Source organism: Rana temporaria, assembly GCF_905171775.1.
Source record: "Rana temporaria chromosome 4 unlocalized genomic scaffold, aRanTem1.1 chr4g, whole genome shotgun sequence".
Classification (NCBI taxonomy): domain Eukaryota; kingdom Metazoa; phylum Chordata; class Amphibia; order Anura; family Ranidae; genus Rana; species Rana temporaria.
Genome location: NW_024404441.1, coordinates 205015 through 230251, shown reverse-complemented (window position 1 = coordinate 230251; position 25237 = coordinate 205015). Strand labels below are relative to the sequence as shown.

The window sequence follows — 25237 nt, the reverse complement described above, 5'->3', positions numbered from 1 at the left end:
GGACTTCTACCATTGATTCATTTTCTGTGGTTTAAAAAGAACTTGAATGTTATATCATCAGGCTGGCGCAATTTTTTTTTTTTTTTAATGTATATTGAGGTTTGTTCATTTTATTTTTAGTGAGCGTGGCTTTTTTTGCTATGATGGATTTGGGACTGTGGTGATCTATCACATGGTTTAGTTGCTGCTGTTACTCACGTATACTTAAAGACCCTAGCACGTTTTTTCAATTATTTTCAATATTTGATGCACATCTCCCACCGAACAGTAGGCAAAATGGGTTAAGAACCCATTGCAAGTGCAGACATGGAGAACATGTTACTGTAGACCACTAGCTGGAGGTTCCACCATGTGAAGCAGCCAGGAAGTACCTACACCCTACCTAACTAATTAATTTTTTTTTTACTTCTGCCTGTGTTGCAGTTTGAGAGATCCCTCACGTTCTGTCTGGTTAAAAGGTTGCCAGGGACAGTAAGAGCCGGTTCACACAGGGGCGGCACGACTTTGGGGCTGACTCGGCAAGGCGACCTGAAGACGACTTCAGAGGCGACTTGCAAAATGACTTCTGTATAGAAGTCAATGCAAGTCGCCCCGAGTTGCCCCCAAAGTTGTACAAGAACCTTTTTCTAAGTCGGAGTGACTTGCGTCACTCCTATTAGAACGGTTCTATTGAACAAAGCGGGACGTGACTTGTCAGGTGGCTGTCGCCCCTGACGAGTCGCCCCTGACGAGTCACCCCTGTGTGAATGGGCTCTAAATATGGAAAAATCTTTCTAATGGATCCGTAAATAGCAGTAAAATCTAAGGCCCCGTACACACGACCGAACATGTCTGCTGAAACTGGTCCGCAGACCAGTTTCAGCTGACATGTTCGGTCGTGTGTACGGCCGACCGGACAGGTTTCCAGCGGACATTTGTCCAGCCGACCGTTTTCCAGCGGACAAAAATTTCTTAGGCCCCGTACACACGACCGGATCTGTCTGCTGAAACTGGTCGGACGGACCAGTTTCAGCGGACAGATCTGGTAGTGTGTAGGCCCGACCAGACAATTGTCCGGCGGATCGGAAAGTTTCCAGCGGACAAAAATTTCTTAGCATGCTAGGAAACCAGTCCGCTGGAAACCTGTCCGTCAGACGTGTTCTGTCGTCTGTACAGACTCACCGGACACTTCCGACCGACCGCCATCCCTCGCATGCGTCGTACTGATTGGACGCATGCGTGTAAGCTTTGAACTTCCAGGGCCGCCCACGTTGCCGCGTCATCGTCACGTCCCCGTGTATTGTTTACGCGCGGATTTCTGTCTGATGGTCTGATGGTGTGTACAACCATCAGACAGAAATCTGCGGGCGGACATGTCCGCTGAAAACGGACCGTTTTCAGCGGACTGTCCGTCCGTGTGTACGAGGCCTTAGCATGCTAAGAAACATGTCCGCTGGAAGCCTGTCCGTCGGACATGTTCAGTCGTCTGTACAGACTCACCATACATGTCCGCTCGGCCGCCATCCCTCGCATGCGTCAAAGTGATTCGACGCATGCGGGGAAGCATTGACCTTCCAGGGCCGCGCACCATGCGGCCATGTCACCGCATATCGTGTACGCGCGGATTTCTGTCTGATTGTGTGTACAAGGCCTAAAAGAGGTTCTGATCCTTTTCCACTTTATCCATCTCTTAAGTGTTGGCTATAGAGAGACTCTTTGGACAGCACATATTCTATAACAACTATGTACATACAAACAATTTGTAATCATCTTTTACGTTTATGAGCAGAAGAATAAACGTGTTTTCTTTTGCAGACTGCCAAGCATACTTTACAACAATGAAAAAAACACAGAAGATAGTGATCTTCCTCCTTCTTTTGTTAGCCGTTGGTTTCTTATACAAAGCCAACTTTAAAAATACATCTTTGTACCCTGTATCTTTTTTCTCTGAAAATTATATCATCAAAACTTTAAAGTCAAAATTGGTACCGCCCCAGAACAATTATGAACCTGCAGAAAAAGATTTAAGCCCCTCTGATGTTTTAAACGGCGGTGAGTCTATCATATATTTGGAGACTACCGATAAATTGCCGCCAACATCACTGGTGCTGTGTGCCATTGAGTCCGCAGCTCACCACTATCCTACCAGATCTGTGGTGTTTTTCATGAAAGGACTGACTGAAATAAATGCAGAGGAAGTTCAAAAGAAACACCTTTCAGTATTTTCATCTCTTCCGAATGTCTACTTCTTTCCCCTGCAAATGGAGGTGATTTTATCGGACACACCACTTCTCTCCTGGTACCAAAAGGTCAGTTGTTTAGAACATTGTTTCTACTGAATGGATAATATTTTATATGTTTATAGTTTTTTTTACAATAACAGAAGCATGAATAGCCAGGTTACATTGTTGCAGGTACAATGAGTCGATATTGTACAACAAAGCAGTAATAATAAAGCAGTGAAACAAAGTACTTGTATGTTGTAAATACTTATACACGTAACGTTTGTGTTTGTAACGCTCTGAGTAGACTCATTTGCGTCCCTAAGGACAACTGTAACTGTATAGGGGGACAATTGTAAATGGGTGAGACTCCAATATCTCCAAGCCTACTGTGGTATGAGGGCTTTCCTGTATTTTTATGTACCAACGAGGCAATACAAGTTATATAGAGACAAACCCTAACCAGCCACCCCAGAACCCGCACATCCCTAAAGGGAACTATCTGTGAGCGGGCAGGGGGGCAATGAGATGCATTAAGTCTTTGGCTCACGTGGGGTTTGTGTGTAGTCAGGCAATGGCCCCTATGTAATGGATTTCTTCCCAAATCTGGGTGGTTATAGATAGGACCTTTGCAAGTCAGGAAGGTGCAAAGCACCTTGTAGGGTGGGTGGTGTGGACCTCAGACCTGTGGCCTCATTGTGGTGTATCAGGTTGGAGAGAAATATTGGGTAAGTGGGTATGACAGGGGGTGGTGGATTGCGTGCATGACCCAATAGGGTTGGTTATCCCTCCGTATGTAAGAAGTCAAGTGTTGATCTGGGTGTTGCCTGGGCTTGTAGTTAGTTTAAAATTCGTCCAACATGACCATGTGGTTTGAAATTTAGTGGGGTTTTCTTTGGCTTGGTGAATGAGTTTTTCCATTTCGGCCGTTTTGTCAACACGGCTAATCCATTCGGCGACTGTAGGTATGTCCGTGTTTCAAAAAAGTTTTAACTGGACCTACTATTCTTAATAAAAAAACAATAAGGAGAGCTGATGTGCAGAAAAGTCGGGCAGATCACAAGTTCACAATCACTGATATAGATAAATATACCCATCTGAGTAATAAAACTTCATTTTTTTATAATATTTTTTATCACAAAAGTAAAAGAGGGCAACATAAAAGGAGTGCGATATTTGGCAATGCTTTTGATAAACGAAAACACATCAATATCTGGTTTTGTGGATGTGGTGGAAATTCTCAATGAATTCTCAAGCTCATCAGATATTCTGGTTCTAATTTTGCCCTTCATGCCCTTCATTCTAAAGCCCTGCACACACGATCAGTCCATCCAATGAGAATGGTCCGAAGGAGCGTTCTCATCGGTTAACCGATGAAGCTGACTGATGGTCTCATGTGCCTACACACCATCAGTTAAGAAAAACGATCGAGTCCAACGCGGTGACGTAAAACACAACGACGTGCTCAGAAAAATGAAGTTCAATGCTTTCAAGCATGCGTCGACTTGATTCTGAGCATGCGCGGGTTTTTAACCGATGCTTTTGCATACTAACCGTCGGTTTTGACCTATCGGTTAGGCGTCCATCGGTTCAATTTTAAAGCAAGTTCTACAATTTTTGACCGAAGGATAACTGACCGATGGGGCCCACACACCATTGGTTTGGACCGATGAAACGGACCTTCGTGTGTACGCGGCCTAATAGAGATGATCACAAATATATGTGCATTCTGATTCTGATGACATGAATGAGGTGTGACTGTGAAAAGTGGGATATTTTTCTCTGGGAAAATAAAACATATAAAAGTCCAGTAAAGAGACCTCTAAAAAGGTTTCTTAGCCTGTATGTGTTCACCAAGAGAAACTCATTTTTTACAACCCCCCCCCCCCCAAACAAAAATAAACATTTTCAACTAAGCCTATGATTTTGTGTTGGGCAACCTGCCTGGGCTGCAAGTTGGACACCCCTGATCTATAGAGAAGAGAATGATTTTGATTCTCAGATTCACTGCTTACAAATTTAAGGGGAGTTCATAGTTGCATTTATTTTAATAGATGCATAGACCATAAATTGTATATATACAGAAAAATATATAAATGCGCAACCTATAAATATTCAAATCAAACGTAATAATATCAAAGAACAATATTCATATTGAGTCCATACAAAACAACTTGAGTGAATAACTGAATTAAAGTGAATATTATATATATATATACCGTATTTATCGGCGTATACCGCGCACTATTTTGCCCTGAAAATCAGGGCAAAATCGTGGGTGTGCGGTATACGCCAATAATAATGAAGAAATTCCGCGCTGGAAAAATTAAACTAAATAAACCTAAAAAATTGCAAGCCAGCACTGAAGGATAAATTCAAATAGAAATCCCAATAGTGATCAATGGTAATAAAGTGCAGCGCAAAGACATAACCATTTAAACAACATCAAAAATAGTGATCAGATAAATATAAAATTAAGACTCTGATAATGACACAAAGAGAAATCCATAAAGTGCATCAGTGAAAAAAAGTCCAAAGGTGCTCCAAATAATGAAGTGACTATTCGTGATAAACATCAGAAACGGTGATCAACAGGAAGGTTCCTCCACCACTAACTACAGATGGCCCCTCACCTCAGCCATTCGACCATGGCTAGGTCACAAAGCTTTTGAAAAACCTCCAAGGCAAGTACAGGACACTTCCAAGTTAAAAAGGTGTACAGCAGGCAGCAGGCAGCAGACGGCTCAGCACTCCCAAAGACCACGGAGAATTTATATAAAACAAAAAGGGGACAAACTAGTGCTCTCTGTCTTTAAACTGGATTTAATGAATGAAAAAAATCAAAATAAACTCACATAAAACAACACTCAGAGCCGAGTGTAGAGCGTGGCAGCACAGCACGGAGCTCCAGGGCTTCCGGATCTAACACAGCTCACACGTCAGCGTTGGGTCGGCGAGCGCGGGTGACGTCACGAAGCTCCTCCCCCTCGTACGCGTTACGTTCCTATGGGCGGAACTTCCTCAGCGTGGGGTAGAGAGGCTAACGTGAACGTCCCGCGGCGTCATATATAGTGTGTGGTTGCCATCGCAACACACCAATTCCTGCTAACCTGCGCCATCTAGTGGCCAATTAATAAAAAGGCAACTAATATGCGGTAGCATAATGCACAGGAAAAAACGGTCCACCTAATTAAAGAAGGGCCAGCAGGTTTAAAAAACATGGATAAAATAATTTAGAAAAATTATTTAAAACGTGACGTCAACCACGATCGCCTCACCATTACAGTAAAAGGATACTACTAAAATTAGCAGATAAATCCAGTATAATTTACAACATATTAAAAACATTTTATATAAAACCATAAGAGATAAATTCAATTTTAATCCCTTTTTATACAGAACAAGTCTGCAATAGGTATATATAATTACAATAATGTGTACAAAATCTAGTCATATGAAAATGTAAAAGATAAAGGTATATGTTGTTAAATATTATTAAGATTATTAAAAAGGATAAAAATACTAAAAAATTACTAAAAATTAAAAAATTCCCCAAATACTGAATAATAAAAATTACTGAATAATAAAAATTACTGAATAATAAAAATTACTGAATAATAAAAATTAACGGTCAGGCCTTGTACTCACGACCGGATCTGTGCGCTGGAAACTGTCTGCCCGACAGTTTCCGGCGTACAAGGCTGATTTGTGTTTTGTTCCGCTGGCGTGTACACACCAGCGGACCAAATTCCCGTCGTACCGGAACGCGTGCACGTAAACTACGTACGACGTCACTATAAAGGGGAAGACCAAAGTTAATGGCGCCGCCCTCTGTTCCTCTTTTGCTAGTTACGGGTTTGCTCGTGTTAGTGAAGGTTTGGTTAGAGCTGATTCGCGCTTCTCGGTCTCCAGGCTTTGACAGCGTGTATTCACGGGTTCAGTGCGTGTGCTTGCGGTAACGTAGTTGTCATTCGGCTATAGGCTAGCAGGTTGTTTCTGCTTTAGCAGTTGCATCCTGTGCGCTCGTATCTGTTTGTCACGCGTTTGTCGCAGGTAGTGCTGGATTTGCGAGTGCTTTCTGTTTCAGTGTGTTCTTGACTGACCAGCCGGCCGGTTTGAAGCCATGATGGAGCAGCAGCGTCAATTTTCGCGAGTTGGTGCTGTTTATGGGATGGCTGCTGGATATGTTCATTTGTCCAGTACTTTGGCCAGAAACAGGGGGCGGAGGCGTTTCTGGACCAAGAATTGGTTGCGCCAGCGTGACCAGTTCTCACATATGCCTCTGCTTAGGGAACTCCAGGAGAATAATCCTAATGACTTTAGGAATTTTCTCCGCATGACGGACCCCGTATTCAACAGTCTGCTGGAACTTCTGTCCCCCTATATCACGAGGCAGGACACTGTGATGCGCCAAGCCATCACGGCCGAGCAGAGGCTTATTGCCACGTTGCGGTACCTGGCGACTGGGAGGAGCCTGCAGGACCTCAAGTTCTCGACAGGCATCTCTCCGCAGGCGCTTGGGGTCATCATACCGGACACGTGTGCTGCCATCATCAAAGTTATGCATGAGGAGTATATTAAGGTAAGTTTCCTGGCTGTAATAATGTGGCCAACTAACTTTATTTTTATTTTCCCAGATATGCTGTGTGTTTAACTAACGTTACCTTTTCTCCCTATGCATGTTGATATAAGCTTTACATGTTTTATTCTTGGCCTACCTGCATATTTGTCCCTTACCCAATATTAACCTGTCCAGCATGCTATCCTAGGGACAAACCCACCTTGCCATTTTTTAAAACAGGACTTTTTGTTTTTTGTGTCCCCCCCCCCCCCTTCAAACTTTTATTGTCCCCATCAGAGGGCTGTGGAGTCTCTTAATGAAGTGGCCCTATATATTTCATTTCCCAAATTCTCCATGCACATTTTTCTAATGCAATTTTAATACTGTGAAGTGTCACAAGGATGCTTGTAGGATGTTTTTGTTCCAAAGTACTAAATCTCTTTTTTTGTTTGTCCCCACAGCTACCCTCCACACCACAGGAATGGCAGTCTGTGGCTTCCCAATTTGCCCAGCGGTGGGATTTTCCAAACTGCGGTGGAGCAATAGATGGGAAACACGTCCGCATTGTGCCCCCACCCCGCTCGGGGTCCTACTATTATAATTACAAGGGTTATCATAGTATTGTGTTGATGGCGGTGGTGTCGGCACAGTATGAGTTTCTATATGTGGACGTGGGGAAGAACGTCCGGATGTCTGATGGGGGAGTGTTCGCACGGACTGATTTCTATGATCGTCTCCAAGCTGGTGGTCTGGCATTGCCACCAGATGAAGATAATGTGGAAGGACTTCCGTTTGTGTTCCTAGCGGACGAGGCTTTCGGGCTTGGTCCTCACCTCATGCGGCCTTTTCCCCAGAGGACCCTCACCTCAGAGAGGAGTGTGTTTAATTTTCGGTTGGGCAGGGCTCGGAGGGTAGTCGAGAATGCCTTTGGGATACTCACCAACCGGTTCCGCCTGTTCAGGACATCGATACATCTGGCGGAATATAAATTGGACACCGTTGTATTTGCCTGCTGCATTTTGCACAACTTTTTACGCAGGCACTCCCAGACGTACCTACCCGACATCGGTTCTGAGGCAAGACTACCCTCAGATCCCCTTCCCGGGCTGGACACTGGTCGCGCTGGCTTGGCCCCCCAATCAGCTCGTGAGGTACGCGACAAATATGTTGAGTACTTCATGGGTCGGGGGGCCATTGCTATGCCAGATCATATTTCTTTCTAATTCGGCCCCCAAAGAAAGGAATATTCTAAAAAATAATAAATAATTAGACCATTGGACTTTATACAGTTGTTTGTCATTAATGCTTTTTCTCTTTTTCTGTCTTCCTGGTTCTCTAACTAACTTCTTCAATTGTAATGCATAATTGATTTCTCCACTTTTAGTAACTAACCACATTTTGCACAGTATTCACTCATCTACAAACAGGGTATTGAGTCTAGAAATAAGAAGCAACTCCATTTGTAAATTTTGAGGTCAAGTATTTTAATTTTTGCTTGTTCATGACCCCAAAAATTATTTTATAGTTTTTTCATTACTCCCTGCTTTTGTACTTAGGAGTCTACAAAATTTTTTTATATTTTTTTTTTTTTCAGGTAATTCAACCAAAAATATTATGCAGATTATACATTTATTAACAAGTTCACTTTTTTTTTTATCAAATATAGTTAGATTTATTGTTTACATATATATATATATATATATATATATAGAATATTTTTGGTGGGGTGTTTACCGCCTTAATTATTTTTTTTGGGCATATTTTTTATGCACAAAAAACAATAATTTTTTAAACATTTTTTTTGTTTTTGGTGTGTTTTTCTAAAAGTAAATTTTTAGGTGAGATTTTGGAGTCAAATCTCTACTTCACTAAATTCAGTGATTAGAGAGATTTATAATTCTATATATATATATTTTAAATTTTTTGGCGTTGTTTATTCTTTATGGTCTAAACTTTATAGTATCCCAAAATGTTCAACATGGTCAAAAAGTAACAAAATCCAATTCCAAAAATATAAAAACTCACAACAGCAGTCAGTCATGGTGTGCTTTCACACTGGAACACGCCAAAATTGGAAGATACACACATTCAGTGCAAACTCGCCAAATGTCATTGGTTCAACAGACAAATGGCCACATGTGCTATCTGACATCATGGGTGATCAATGTCTGTGTTCTGTGGGAGCAAACCCTTCCTCTCAACTACTTGAGGATGGAGGAGGGGGTTGGACCCACAAAGCACAGACATTAGATATTCTGTGATGGCAGATAGCACATGTTGGCACACTGTGTGTGTATCTTCAAATTTTGGCGTATTCATTATTCAAACTGTAAAAATGTTTGTGGGGGCGGGGGATGGGCGGGGGGTGTTTCAGTCTTTGACACGGCCCATCATGTCAATAATGTTTTTAAAATTAGATTCGATGACCATCATTCTTTGCCGCATATTGTCCATTTCCGTGCAGCATTCCAAAAGGACATTTGTTAAATTCTCTTCCATGACAACCATCCTTTCACGCATATTGTGCATTTCAGTGCTGCACTCCATTACCTGCTGAATAATTATAGCAGCACTTGCACGTGAAAATATTGGCACACCATCCTCCTCCCCTAAAAAAAAAATTAAAAATGGCATTTACAACATTATTTTTCGATGAGGCCTATCTACATATGTTTTTTTGAATCAAGCTAGGGTGACACTGACCTGATGGGCTTCTCCTTTCCACCTCTTCGACATCTTCTATCACTCCTCCTTCTTCCACCACCTCCCCATCATCTTCTATCACTCCTCCTTCTTCCACCACTTCCCCATCATCTTGGACTCCTCCTTCATCCATCAATCCACCTTCTTTCAATTCGCCAAATTGTTCTTCCGCCACTTGCCCTTCATCTGCTATAACTTCTAAGTCCAAAATTACTTCTTCCTCCTCTCTTCCTTCCTCCTTTCTTCCTTCCTCCTCTCCTTCCACATCCTCCTCTCCTTCCACATCCTCCTCTCCTTCCACATCCTCTTCTCCTTCCACATCCTCTTCTCCTTCCACATCCTCTTCTCCTTCCACATCCTCTTCTCCTTCCACATCCTCCTCCTCCTCCACATGTTGAGATGGAAGATTTTGGCCTTGTCTGGCCCTCTCTGCCTCCTCCAAATGCTGGCGACTTCTTTCCCCTGAAATAAACCAAAAAAAATGTAGACTCATCAGCACACAGATATTGGAGAGCAGAAATCGCACACATTGCTTAGAAGATGCTTTCATTTAGTTACTTTTATCTTTCACCAAACCTACATTTTGCAATTACTTCTATATGGCAAGCTCTGATCCTGCCCCTTTTTAGCAAAGTGACACACATGGATGTCCCCCCTAAACTGTATTTCTGGGAGACCCTACCAAAACCCATTTTTGATTTGGGGAGACACAGGTGCTCTGCATTGCAGATGTGAAAACATCTGCTTTATTACCACTGTTTTTAGAATGAATCCTGTTTGCCTTTCCCATTCTCATACTTTTTTTTTCTAGAACTAGCTTTTACACAATGTTTACAAACAAAGTTTTTGGCCAGTGAGCCATGTCCAGGTGTGTTGTTCCTGGAATAACCGAGCCTTTCTGAGAAACTATGTGATGTTACGTTGTTTACTAAGAACACTATTTGTAAATATGTAGTTATTTATGTCCTAAAAAATAAATGACAACATGTCTTTAAAATTACAAGCAGGCCAAGGAGGCAGATGGTGAAATATACATGGCAACACATTATTGCAGACAATCACCCCCCCCCCCCAACCCCAATATATATTTACTTACTTTTACGCAGAATTTTAAGTATTTTCTTCATCTGATGTGGCTCCCTCAATTTTAAGTCTGACCATCGTTTCCTCAGCTGTTCCTTGGACCTGGTGATCCCAAACATCCTCTGCATTCTCCTCGCCACCTTGTCCATAATATGTGCCTTTCGGCGGTTAGGGGTCTTGTATGGCCCTAATTCACCATCATAGTCCTTCTTTCGCATGATGTAAACTAACTCCACCATTTCCTGGAACCGCATATTAGTGGCTTTATATCTTCTTTGCCTTGATCGGGACGTCCCTGCCTCTGTCCCTTCACTTGTGGCATGAGAGCATCGTGCCCGCTCGTGTGACATCGCCATCTTTCCTTTCCCACAGAGATTATGGGCGTGGAAAAGATGAATTCTTACGCCATGGGCGGAGAAGAGGGCGGCGTTTAATACATACGTGGAGTGTAGAGAATGCAAACAACGTGTTTACGTCGGTTACGCGGAGAATCTTCGAGCGCATCCAGAACATACACAGTTAACGCCATATTTCCTAAACTCATTGATTAGGGGCCTCGCAAAGGTGACGAGGGCGGGGTTTAATAAATACGCGGAGTGTTTAAAAGGTTTACGCCGTGATTACGCATCTTACGCGGTAATTAGGCGAGCGTGAGAAACGAGGAGCGAGAGACAGGAAGGTAAGGAAATTAAAAATGTGATCAGCAGAGGCCTTGAAAATGTAGACACATGGGATGGGGGTTTGGGCTGTTGGTTGCACCCTTTTTAAGCTATTCTGTCTATGGGGTACCACAATGTTATTTTGGTTTCCAAATGCTTTTGGACACCTCACAAAATAGAGATGTGAACAATGCTGTACCTCATTGACAAGTTTTTGAATGGTGTATTCAGATCAGGCAAAGTATTGTTCAAGTGTTGGTTGTACAGAGGTCATTAGGAAGTGTCTTTTATGTCATCCATTGTCAGGGGCATGAGATTTACACATGAAAGAGTGCCTAGATGAAAACTGTCATTTGTAAGCATTGTTTATTTTTCTATATTAAAAATATTTACTGCAATGTGAACAATGGCTCTGCATCTAGCAAATCAATGTTTGGTACAAGCAATGCGGCCGAGCTGCCAATCATTGTTTAAACAAGAGAGACTGTGTTTGTAATTAGATATAGGTAATAAATTTGAAGACACATATTATAGATCAAGGTCAACGCTGATCCTTTGGAATATTTATTTTTCTGTGGTTTATGTTTTTGTAATCTAGACTCAAAAAGAAATATAATTTTGGAAAAATTACAATGGACCTCCTACAAACCAAGGAATCTATAGAGGCCTTACTCCAAAAATATCAGGAGACGCCCATCCTGTGGAATTCCAAGCACTCTTTATATTGCAATAAAGAGGTACGAGCGGCAGCACTAGAAGAGCTAGCAAATTATATGCAAACTTGGGTGCCAGGATGCACTGCCAACATGGTGAAGGATAAACTTGCCAACCTCAGGAGCACATACAGGAGAGCATACAAAGCTAATAAAAGCAAAAAATCGGGAGCAGCAGCAAGACAAGCAAAGGAACCCAAACTGTGGTATTATAAACAGATGGCTTTTTTGCGGGACGAAATGGAAGGCAGGAAAACGATGTCGAGTCTTTCTTCCAACCTTTCCTCCATGCTACCTTCCAGCGGACCTTCCCCAGATTACCACAGCCCTGCAGAGTCGGAGGAAGAGGGCCTGGCTGACAGAGATGCAGATCTGCCACCCTTCGATGAGGAGGTATAGTAGTTTCCTCTATATTTCTGGCGTAAATAATTCTTGGTGGATTAATGATTAGATATTGTAAAAAAAAAACCAAGCTGGGAAAAAGCAAAAAAAAAGGTGTTCAGACAAATAGGTGTCAGAGATGACAACTGCAGGGGTCAGAAGTAGAGTGTATTCAAGTAATAATGAACAGAAAATACTAAACGAAAAACATGAAAATGAGTGTGGTTTTATTTAGCGAAATTGTAAAAAATGTCATTTTTTTTCCACACAGGAAGAAGAGATCAGCCAGGAGGTGGCAGATCCTCAGGTGTCTGTCAGCCAGGAGGAGGCCGGGGTCAGTGGCAGCCAGGAGGAGGCCGGGGTCAGTGGCAGCCAGGAGGAGGCTGGGCCCAGTGGCCTGCAGCAGGTCCACCCGGCCAGGAGAACCACCACCAGCCAGTCTTCTCCCCCCCAGGTGAGGCCATCAGGCCGAAGGAGGCAGTTGAGGCCTGTGGAGGAGGCAAGCCTCCGCATGATCCAGGAGGCAAGCGCCATCATGAGGGCCCCCCTCAACCCCACAGAGGCCTTCAGTGCCTCATTGGCCCATGATTTAAATGAAGGGGAGGAGGACCAGAGAAGACTGGCAAAGGCCCTGATGAACCAGGTCCTTTGGTGGATGCAGAGGGGCCTGCTGACCCCAGACACTGGGCTATGTGACCCGGCCCGGCTTGCGGAACACCATCCTCCTGCTGCCACATCGACCCCACCTGCAAGACCCCGTGTTCGATCCGCTGGAAGGCTGCCTGGAGGGAAGGCTGGAAAGAGGAGGAAACGTTGATTTTCTGCCTTCCATTTCCTTCCACATAAAGGACATCTTGTTTGTACTACCACAGTTTGGGTTCCTTTGTTCGTGTGCTGCTGCTTCATATTTTTGTGTTTGGCTCCTGAGGCTTGGAAGTTTATCCTTCACCATGTTGGAAATGCAAGTTTGCATATAGTTTGCTATCTATTCTAGTGCTGCCGTTCTTTTTATTTTTTGTGATGACATTTGCCTGAATAAAAGGCTTTTTGCTTTCATTTGAAAACATGTCTATTGTTTGTTATACTGTGGGGATTATTAGGCAGCAAACCTTTAATAAATATACAATGGGTAATTTACAAAGGACACACTCCTTGGGGGGGGGGACATTTGGTGTGCCAACATGGTTTAATATTCTCTAATGAAACACCAAAAAAATAAAAATAAAAAAAAAATAAAAAAAAACATGTAAAAAAAAAATTTTTTAAATGGTGACATAACTAGAAACAACAAAAAAAAATAAAAAAATGCACATTCCTTTACAAAAATGACTACTAAAAATTATGGAGGACCACCAACCAAAACACACGTCTGGCATAGAAAACATTATTAAAGGATTACATCACAAGCAAGAAATGTGACATTTCAGTATGGGACAACTCTATTGAAATTGCATCAGCAAGAGAACGGGGTTATTCTAGCAAGAGAAGAATTAATAAAACGAGGCTTGAAAATGTGGTTTAGTGCGCCTTTTTAAGACATTGTTCTCTTGCTAGAATAAAAGGTTTCTAATGACGAATGTGCCATATCCCAAACAAACGCGAGTTTTACCTGAACGAGCGCTCCCGTCTCCTCATTTGGACTGAGCATGCGCGGGGTTTTTGTACGCTGCTTTTGTGTACAGACGACCGAACATGTCTGACGGACACGATTCCAGCAGACTGTTTTAAAGCAAGACCAGGAAACAGTTGTTCGTTGGAAAACGGTCTGGCCGACGATTGTTTGCTGGAATTCTGTACGTTACTGCCTACACACGAACGAACATGTCCGCTGAAACTGGTCCGCGGACCAGTTTCAGCAGACATGTTTGGTCGTGAGTACGGGGCCTTAGAGATAAAACAATTAAGGTCAAACTCAACATTGAGGCCTAATGGAGCCGAAACCTTGGTTTCATAAATCCAAAAAGATTCACGACGGCTAAGCTGTCGTATGTAATGTCCTCCTCTCCAATGTTTGGTGACCTTTTCAATGCCCCAAAATTTAAGGCCTTTGGGATCTCTGCCATGGCATTCTCTAAAATGCTTAGAAACACTATGAGTCCTAATGCCACGTCGAATATTGCTAATATGTTCTCCAACCCTCACATGCAACTCACGCGAGGTACGCCCGACATATTGCAATCCACACTGGCATTCAAGCATATAAACCACGCCCGTAGTCGAGCAGGTAATTAATTGCTTGATTGGATATTCCATTCCGGTAATATTGGAAATAAAGGACTTACGTTTCTTGATATTACGTTTGGCATGTTTACAGGTTGCGCATCTGCCACAGGCATAAAAACCAGATAAAAAATTAAAAAGTTTGGGTCTCGGGATGACTGGTGGATCTATCACCCCTGGAGCCAACCGATCCCTAAGTGAAGGGGCCTTCCTATACACGAACTGTGGACGTTCTGGAAGAACCGGACCCAGGACCACATCTCCCTTTAAGACAGGCCAATGCTTGGCCACAATCCTTTCAAACTTTTTGTGTTGGATGTTATAATCCAACAACATTTTGTAATTGGATCTATCCATTTCAGCCGTAGAAGGTTTATCCATAATAATCAGATTCCTATCTAGGTTTTTGACCTTTTCCATCTCCTGCTTCACTGAAGACCTAGAATAACCTTTAGATACAAATCTAGTGGCCAATTCCTCAGACTGTACAGCATAATCGGAATCCAAAGCACAATTCCTACGAAGTCTGACGAACTGGCCACGAGGAATATTACATAGCCACAATCTATGATGGCAGCTTGTTAAAGGGATATACCCATTTCGATCTACAGCCTTAAAGTGATTCCTGGTAGCCAACTTGGATCCAGATTTGAAGATCTCAAGATCTAGGAAGATTACCTGTTCAGGGGAAACAGTCCAAGTTAGGACAATACCCTTATCATTGGAGTTTAATTTAGCCATAAAAATCTCCAATGAGGGCATATCACCCTCCCAGACCATCACTAGATCGTCTATATATCTGCGATAGCAGAGGAGCTGAGGCGGTGTATCGTGGAAGACTACATCCCGCTCCCAGTGGGCCATAAATAAATTGGCCACACTGGGAGCAAAACGAGCTCCCATCGCAACTCCTCGCTGCTGTAGGAAAAAATCCTTATTGAACCAAAAATAATTCTTCAATAAACAAAATCTCAAACTATCTAGAAGAAAACTAATATGTTCAGGATTCAAATCAGTGGACTCTAATGCCCATGCCACTGACGCCAGAGCTGCATCATGCCCAATTATGGTATACAAAGAGCCTACATCGGCAGTTACCAATATAGTACTCTCTGTACAGGGAATAGAGTTCAGGATCTGAATAATTTGCTTTGTATCCCGAAGATAAGCAGGTACCTTATGTACCAAAGGCTGCAAAAAAACATCCAGGTATTGTCCCAAACGGGACGTAACGGAATCAATTCCATTTACAATTGGACGGCCAGGAGGTCACGCTGACGTGTGAGCTGTGTTAGATCCGGAAGCCCTGGAGCTCCGTGCTGTGCTGCCACGCTCTACACTCGGCTCTGAGTGTTGTTTTATGTGAGTTTATTTAGATTTTTTTCATTCATTAAATCCAGTTTAAAGACAGAGAGCACTAGTTTGTCCCCTTTTTGTTTTATATAAATTCTCCGTGGTCTTTGGGAGTGCTGAGCCGTCTGCTGCCTGCTGCCTGCTGTACACCTTTTTAACTTGGAAGTGTCCTGTACTTGCCTTGGAGGTTTTTCAAAAGCTTTGTGACCTAGCCATGGTCGAATGGCTGAGGTGAGGGGCCATCTGTAGTTAGTGGTGGAGGAACCTTCCTGTTGATCACCGTTTCTGATGTTTATCACGAATAGTCACTTCATTATTTGGAGCACCTTTGGACTTTTTTTCACTGATGCACTTTATGGATTTCTCTTTGTGTCATTATCAGAGTCTTAATTTTATATTTATCTGATCACTATTTTTGATGTTGTTTAAACGGTATACGCCAATACCCGCTTTCCCAGCCACGAGTTTGAACACTGCGCCGGCATATACCGAGCGCAGTACACTCGTGTATCTTTGGGCAGTCTCGGCACTTCTCGCGCTGACGTCCTGAGCATACAGGACGTCAGCGCGAGAGTTGCCGAGCCTGCCCGACGATACACGAGTGTACTGCGCTTGGTATATGTCGGCGCAGTATTCAAACTTGGCGCGGGAAACGAGTGGGGAGGACGCGAGGACGCCGCAAAAGGACGCCGGACCCGACGAAGAGGACACCCGAAGCCGCAGACGGACCCCGGACCCGACAAAGAGGACCCCCGGAAGCCACAGAAGGACCCGTACACGACGAAGAGGACACCCGAAGCCGCAAACGGATGCCAGACCCGACAAGGCCGCCGATGGACGCCACGCAAGACACCAAAAGTGTAAGTACAAAAAACTTTTTTCCACAGGATTCGGGGCAACATTAGGGGTGCGCGGTATACGCGGGAGCGCGTTATACCGCGATAAATACGGTATATATATATATGAGAAATATTAGCAGAAAAGAGTCCTATAAACTGTGTTAGAATAGGTGAAAAAAGGGTGATTCTTAGGCCTCGTACACACGACCGAACATGTCTGCTGAAACTGGTCCGCAGACCAGTTTCAGCGGACATGTTCGGTCGTCTGTATGTCCGACCGGACAATTTTCCGGCGGATCGGACAGGTTTCCAGCGGACAAAGGTTTCTTAGCATGCTAAGAAACATATCCGCTGGAAGCCTGTCCGTCGGACATGTTCGGTCGTCTGTACGACTTACCGGACATGTCCGCTCGGCTGAAAGCCCTCGCATGCGTCGAAGTGATTTGACGCATGTGTGGAACCATTGACCTTCCAGGGTCGCGCACGTTGCCGCGTCATCGTCGCGGCGACGGCGCGGCCACGTCACCGCGTATCCTGTACGCGGGGATTTTGGTTTGATGGTGTGTACAACCATCAGACCAAAATCCGGCAGCGGACATGTCCGATGAAAATGGTCCGGCGGACCGTTTTCATTGGACAGTCCGTCCGTGTGTACAAGGTCTTAATTGCAGTGCTTCAAAGTGTTCCATCCCACATGCAATATGCACTTCTTACCAGAAGGGTTGGATTTCCAGTTATAGAGATCAAACTCGCTTGCACAGATATCTACCATGAAGGATATTTCACTCCTAGGACTCCTGTACAAATGCTCGTCTTTTGTAGAAGGATTTTTTGCTATATTTTTTTATTCACTTTTTTCAGTTATTCACTCAAGTTTTTTTCCATATGAACTCAATATAAATATTGTTCTTTGATATTATTAAGTTTAATTTGAATATTTATAAGTTGTGCACTTATATGTTATTTCGGTATATGTAGTGAGTAGTGTATTTAGACTTTTATAAGTGCCCCGTTGACTCTGGGTGAATTGCAGATGGCGACCAGCCTGTTCCCTAACTCAAAGGCCCCCGGAGACGATGGTCTTCCTGTGGAAATATACAAGCAGTATGGGGAACTGATACTTCCACACCTCCTGAAGGTGTTTAATGCCGCAAGGGAGAAGGGCACTCTTCCCATATCTATGACCAGGGCTAACATTGTCCTGATTTTGAAACCCGACAAAGACCCGCTCGACCCGGGGTCCTACAGACCAATTTCCCTTTTACAAAATGATGTAAAGATTCTCGCCAAGGTCCTGGCGGTCAGACTGAATGGGGCCATTTCCACTATCATACACTCTGACCAATCAGGGTTTATGCCGCAGAAATCGACGGCTATAAACTTGAGGAGACTCTTTCTCAAAATGCAATCTCAGGCGGATAACATGGGGGACAGAGCCTTGCTGTCTCTCGATGCCCACAAGCGTTTGACAGCGTCGAATGGGAATATCTCTGGGCAGTGATGTGGAAATTTGGGTTTGGAGATGGATTCATTACTTGGGTCCAGCTCCTATACTCATCCCCGGTAGCGGCGATAAGGGAGGGTGGGAGGGTGTCTCGCACTTTTAATCTACACAGGGGTACGCGGCAGGGATGCGCACTGTCTCCCCTCCTCTTTGCCCTGGCCATTGAGCCTCTGCCGGCCATGATTCGGACAGATCCTTTGGTTCAGGGATTCCATTATGGAGACCTGCACGAGAAGATCATGTTATACGCGGACGATACCATGTTGCTTCTGGGAGACCCTGCCGAGTCGCTAACGGAGGCCATGACTGTGGTCCGACGGTTCAGCGAATACTCGGGTCTGACCATTAATTAATCTCTCCTTCTGCTTGATCGACGGCCTCTCCTGCCCATAAGTACTATACAGGACATCCCAGTCTCTGAATCCTTTCGGTACCTTGGTATCCAGGTTACCGCATGCCCGCTGGACTATGTCAGCCTAAATCTCACCCCCTTGATTAATCGTTGTTGGGACCGGGTCAAGGTATGGAGTAATTTCAAACTGTCACTGGTTGGGAGGGTGAACCTGATAAAGATGATCCTTATGCCACAATTACTATACATATTGCATCCCTCTGAAAAAGTTTAGAGTCATTAGTTCTATTTTCCGCTCTCTAATTTGGCTCACAAAGCCCCCTAGGGTTAAACTTGAGCAACTGCAGTGTCCGAAAGAGGCTGGCGGATTGGCATTACCCAATCCCTGGCTCTACTATTTGGCCTCTCAGGTGCAGCACATTGCGAGGGTGGTAGAACCCCAACAGTATCTGCAGCTGAATCTGAGGGATCCCTCGGTTCGGCTGCTCAGATTCACGACCGGGGGAGAGGTGATGGAGGGCCTGGTGGCCTTGCGGTATGCGAAATCTAACAAATGGTTCCCCACATATGTACTCATGCAGAAGATCTGGAATAAGGTTAGGATGATGCAGGGGGTGACAGGTTTTACTAAATACAGCCCCATATGGGATAACTTATACTACCGGGAAATAGCTAAACTACCGTACGATCTGAAGTGGAAACAGTATGGGATATCCCTCTTATCACTTAGAGCGGGCCAGTTGAGGTCCTTCACTGAGCTCAGGGCAGACTTCCAACTTCCAGCGTCCATGCACTTTTATTACCTACAACTCAAACACACATTTGATGCTCGGAGAGAGGCTGATATATGGTCCATGGACGCGGCACCAGTCTTTAACTTCCGGTCCGAAGTGTCCAACTACAAGGGGTTCATATCCAGTTGCTATGCTATGTTGTTAAACCTCTTCCTATTGGGTACCCCTCTTAAGGCGGTGGCGCGATGGGAACGGGATGTGGGAGCGTTCGAGGATGAGCAGTGGGAGGAAGCCTTGCAGGCGGTCCCCAAGTGCTCCCTGAATGTGGCACACAGACTGTCGCAACTCTACATCCTCTTACGGGTCCATTATACGCCAGCCAGGCTGGCACGAATGGGATTGGGGGTAGACCCCTGCTGCACCAGGTGCTGCAGGGACCATGGTGATCTCATCCACCTTTTGTGGCGCTGCCCGAAGCTCCATCTGTACTGGACGGGGGTGGTTGACACTATTAACAGGGCCTTCCAGACACAAGTTCCCTTGGAACCCAAGGTTTGTCTTCCTGCTGGGGATTACTGAAGGCCTCTGAAGTGGAGGATATCCCTAGACAGGCTATAGGCAGGGTCCTGTTCCAGGCTCGCTTAGTGATACTGAGACACTGGAAGGACACTGAACCACCTACAGTGCAGGAATGGATTAAGCAGACAGGAGTCACTTTGAGGTTGGAGAAGGTGGTGTATCAGAGAAGAGGGACCAGCTGCAAATATGAAAAGCTGTGGGCCCAGTGGCTTGATGTTCTGGGGCTAGCCCCGATAGATCTTGTGTACGAGAGGTTATTCTAGATCTGCGACCGACGGGTTCCTGGATACTTGTACATTCCCCCAGGGGTGGGGTGGGGGGGGGGGTGTGGGCGATGGTTGCAGGGGAATTTACAATAATGTGTGGCTTTGGATGTAGTGACATGTTATATGTGTACTCTCCCTTGTGATTTTAAGTGTGATTACGCTCTGGAGTTTTGTAAGCTGTTTTTTACATTTGCTCAATAAAAACCTTTGTTTGAGAAAAAAAAAGACTTTTATAAGTAGCAGCATCTTTTAACACATACTTTTTTTTGGTAGAGGGTAAGCGCAAAAAAATTCCAATATATATAAATTGTATATACACTGACATGTACCGCATTTAACCACTTCCAAACCGCCGTACGTCTTTATACGCCCTAACTTTAAAGATTGATATCTCGGTAACGGCAGCAGCTGCTGCCACAACCGAGGTATCGATCTTTAGTGTGCGCGGTTCTGTTAACGATAACGGCGGTCTCCGTGGCGGATTCGCCACGAGATCGCCGTTATCGGTGGCGGGAGAGGGCCCCCCCTCCCGCCGCTCTCCCATGCCCTCCGCCGCTTACCGTAGCCGTCGGTAGCGGCGGAGGCGATCGGGACCGTTCGGCTGGTGACTGGGGACGAGACTGAAGGAAAAATCTCCTTCGCCCGTCCCCATAGCTCTGCTGGGCGGAAATGATGACAAAACGTCAGTCCCGCCCAGCCTCTTAAAGAAACATTTTTTTTTTGTCATTTAAAAAAATGACAGTTTCAAATGTTTTTTTTTTTTTGCATTTTAGTCTAATTATGAGATCTGAGGTCTTTTTGACCCCAGATCTCATATTTAAGAGGACCTGTCATGCTTTTTTCTATTACAAGGGATGTTTACATTCCTTGTAATAGGAATAAAAGTGATCATTTTTTTTCCAGTGTAAAAAATAATAAAATAAATAAAAATAAATAAGAAAAAAAATAAAAAATTTTAAAGCGCCCCGTCCCGACGAGCTCGTGCGCAGAAGCGAACGCATACGCGAGTAGCGCCCGCATATGAAAACGGTGTTCAAACGACACAAGTGAGGTATCGCCGCTATCGTGAGAGCGAGAGCAATAATTATAGCCCTAGACCTACTCTGTAACTCAAAAAATGCAACCTGTAGAATTTTTTAAACGTCGCCTATCGAGATTTTTAAGGGTAAAAGTTTGATGCCATGCCACGAGCGGGCGCAATTTGTAAGCGTGATCATTTTACTCGGCGTAACATTATCTTTCACAATATATAAAAAAAATGGGCTAACTTTACTGTTAAACTGTCTTATTTTTTAATTAAAAAAAGTGCGCTTGTAAGACCGCTGCGCAAATACGGTGTGACAAAAAGTATTGCAATGACCGCCATTTTATTCTCTAGGGTGTTAGAAAAAATATATATAATGTTTGGGGGTTTCAAGTAATTTTCTAGAAAAAAAAACTGTTTTAGTCTTGTAAACACCAAATCTGAAAAACAGCCAAGGTCCTTAAAGGGTCACTAAAGGATTTTTTTTTTTAGCTAAATAGCTTCCTTTACCTTACTGCAGTCCTGGTTTCATGTCCTCATTGTTCTTTTTTGCTCTGATGTTGCTGTAAATCTCCTCTGTTCTGGACACTTCCCGGTTGTCTGTTTTCTGATCACCACAGTACTGGGAGATTTTAGTTTAGTTTTCAAACCAATACTGCTCTATGGCACTGTCCAGCACAGAGGCAGGATAACATGCTAAAACTAAAATAAATACAAAAACGAAACTACAGGTACATTATATGATTGATTTTTATCTATTTTTAATGGTGTTTAAAAGGAATCAGTTAAAGCGGGAGTTCACCCAAATTTTTTTTTTTAACCTTAGATTGATGCTCATTTTATCTAGGAGAATCGGCTAGTTGTTTTAAAATCGAAGCTGTACTTACCGCTTTAGAGAGCGATCTTCTCCGCCGCTTCCGGGTATGGGTCTTCAGGACTGGGCATTCCTATTTAATTGACAGTCTTCCGACAGGCTTCCGATGGTCGCATCTATCACGTCACGAGTAGCCGAAAGAAGCCGAACGTCGGTGCGGCTCTATACGGCGCCTGCGCACCGACGTTTGGCTACTTTCGGAAAATCGTGACGCGATGGATGCGACCGTCGGAAGCCTCTCGGAAGACTGTCAATCAAATAGGAACGCCCAGTCCCGCAGCCCATACCTGGAAGCGGCGGAGAAGATCGCTCTCTAAAACGGTAAGTACAGCTTTGATTTAAAAAAAAACTACCCGATTCCCCTTGACAAAATGAGCATGAATCTAATGTTAAAAATGTACATTTCCGGGTGAACCTCCAACTATTATGTCTCTATACCCTGTAAACAGTCATTTCAGCAAAACATTTTTTTTCCTTTAGTGACCCTTTAAGTGGTTAAAACTACTCGCGGCTATAGAGAATTGTCGGATCCCGGCAATACAGATAAAAGTCTTAAAAAAAACGACATGGGTTCCCCCCTAGTCCATTGCCAGGCCCTTTGGCCCCCCCAAACCAAAAAAAAATGTGTGGGGGACCCCTCAAAATCCATACCAGACCCTTCAGGCCTGGTATGGATTTTATGGGGAACCCCGGGAAAAAATTAAACAAATGGCGTGGGGTTCCCCGCAAAAATCCATACCAGACCCTTATCCAAGCATGCAACCTTGCAGGCTGCAGGAAAAGAGGGGGGACGAGAAGGCGTCCCCCTGACGCAAGTGACAAAAAAGTAAAAAAAAAACACACACAGCTCGGGACAAGTCCTTTAATAAAAAAAATTCCAACGCCGTTATCCTTCTATGAGTCCGACCTGCCGCTACAAACAGTACCGCCTCCACAGGAGGCACCCAGCTGAATGATGATGTGCGAGCCATCTGACAGCTCTTAAGTACCCGAGGGCGGGGCCACCCATGATGTGGACAGGTGCCCCCAACCCCCTCTGACGCATCACAAGAAACCCCCGTTGCATCTGAGGGGGTGCGGTCACCCGTGACACTACGGGGAAGCTGCCGGAAACCCCATTGCGTTAGAGGGGACAGGGTCACCCATCCACATCACGGGTGGCCCTGCCCTCAGTTACTTATGAGCTGTCAGACGGCTCACGCGTCATTCGGCCGGGTGCCCCCTATGGAGGCGGTATCGTTCGTAGCGGCGGGTCGGACTCGTAGAAGGATTACGGGGGTGGAATTTTAATTTTTTTTTCTTAAAGGACTTCTCCCATTGAGTCCATGGGCGGAGTCACGGAGCTCGCATCGGGCGGGCACGCATCCACAATGCCACTTCTTAAAGGGGATGTATATATATATATATATATATATACGTCCTTTTGCGCAGCCGTGCTATTCTGCCGACGTATATCGTCGTGCGACGGTCGGCAAGCAGTTAAAAACAAATGAGGGGATGAACTTGGTTACAACTAAAAAGTGCAAAGATAAAAAAAAAATTGTCTGTGAATATATTTAAATTACTGGAAAACTGTTATTTATCTATTTATTTTTACTTATTTCTAATTGGCTCTCAATTTTACTTGCAGGTTAATCCAGCAAAAGAAATCTACTGGGCCCACGTCAGTTCTGATGCCTGCAGACTAGCTTTGCTTTGGAAATATGGTGGCATTTACATGGACACTGATTTCATATCACTTCGACCCAACCCACATCACAACTTTCTGGCTGCAGAGTCAAAGCAGTATTCCAGCAATGCTGTTCTGGGTTTCTCTTCCCAACATGAGTTCATCTGGAAATGTATGGAAGACTTTGTTAAAAATTATCATGGTGAAATTTGGGGCTACCAAGGGCCACTTTTGTTTACTCGTATTCGAAATCAGTTTTGTAGTATGGCTTCCTTTACTGGTAAAGAGGATTTTATGTGTGGCAATATCACTATCTTGAATCCTGGACATTTTTATCCTATTGAACCGGGATCATTTAAACGGTACTATGAGGTCTGGGACAAAGAACCGACCTTTGACACTTGTTATGCTCTGCACCTTTGGAATTATGCAAATCGAGGGGATCATAGGGCAATGGTCCCTGGAAGTAATACACTGGTGGAGCATCTCTACCAAAAGAATTGCCCTTTGGTATATGCGGAATTAGCTAGAAATGGGACCTCATTATAAAGAGCCCCTACTTTCAAACATCCAACTTACAAACGACTCCTACTTGCAAATGGAAGGAGACATCTACCCCTGTCTTTTCATGTGTTAGTGATATAAATATGCAAATCACAAGTACACCTTGGTGAAAAATATTTTTTCTTACCACCCTCCCCACCACCACTCTAGCACAAATCTCTCTCTCTTTAACAACGGGCAATACTTACCTTTATCTACCATCTCTTAATCTTCCACCTCATAACAACTGGTTGAGTATGATCCCTCTGCATGCTGCTTTCTGATTGCTCTTGCTAATGCTGTCAGAACATTTTGCGTTAAAAGAATATACATATAGGCCTTTATATTATGCATATTATGTATTTTTCATATTTTTCCTATTCATATATATATGAACAATACTAAAGGCATTTTAGATCTTATTTTCTCTCTAAGAGGTTAAAATCAAATCCAAAATCTCTACAGCGGTTTTCTGCCTTACAAGAAGGCATTGTTTTTCTGTATCTTTATCCCAGACCATGAATTTGAAGGTTTGACATCTGTAGAAAAGGGGAGATTAGTACAGGCTGTGTAGGGTCATCTTTGTATAATGAGACCAAAGGGCTTATTCACAATTCCGGTGGAATTATATATATATCTTAATTGTTTCTTTCTAATATCTTAACAATATATTAGTAATTTATATATAAACCCGTTTAATACATATACTGTATATTATTATTCTTACAAATGTGAGATCCTAAGGCCCCATACACACGAGAGGATTTATCCGCAGATACGGTCCAGCGGACCGTATCCGCGGATAAATCCTCTCGAGGATTTCAGAAGATTTCTATGCGATGGCGTGTACACACCATCGCATTGAAATCCGCGCTGAAATCCTCTGCCGATGACGTGTCGCGCCGTCGCCGCTATTATGACGCGGCGACGGGCGCGACGCTGTCATATAAGGAATTCCACGCATGCGTCAAATCATTGC

General features: G+C 43.9%; 1 protein-coding gene across 1 annotated transcript; it reads left to right on the top strand.

Moving 5' to 3' along the window:
• Window positions 1-1683: 1683 nt before the first annotated feature.
• LOC120921760 (alpha-1,4-N-acetylglucosaminyltransferase-like) lies at window positions 1684-24982 on the top strand. Its single transcript, XM_040334281.1, has 2 exons — window positions 1684-2288; window positions 23677-24982. Exons 1-2 carry the CDS (start codon window positions 1761-1763, stop codon window positions 24262-24264), a joined length of 1116 nt encoding a protein of 371 aa, XP_040190215.1. The 5' UTR covers window positions 1684-1760; the 3' UTR covers window positions 24265-24982.
• Window positions 24983-25237: the final 255 nt, after the last annotated feature.

What these genes read in the sequence shown, in the direction of transcription:
- LOC120921760 (XM_040334281.1), top strand. Translation starts at nt 1,761, where the DNA reads ATGAGCAGAAGAATAAACGTGTTTTCTTTTGCAGACTGCCAAGCATAC. An exon ending in TTCTCTCCTGGTACCAAAAG is followed by an intron (nt 2,289 to 23,676) that starts GTCAGTTGTTTA and finishes TTTTACTTGCAG; the next exon opens with GTTAATCCAGCAAAAGAAAT.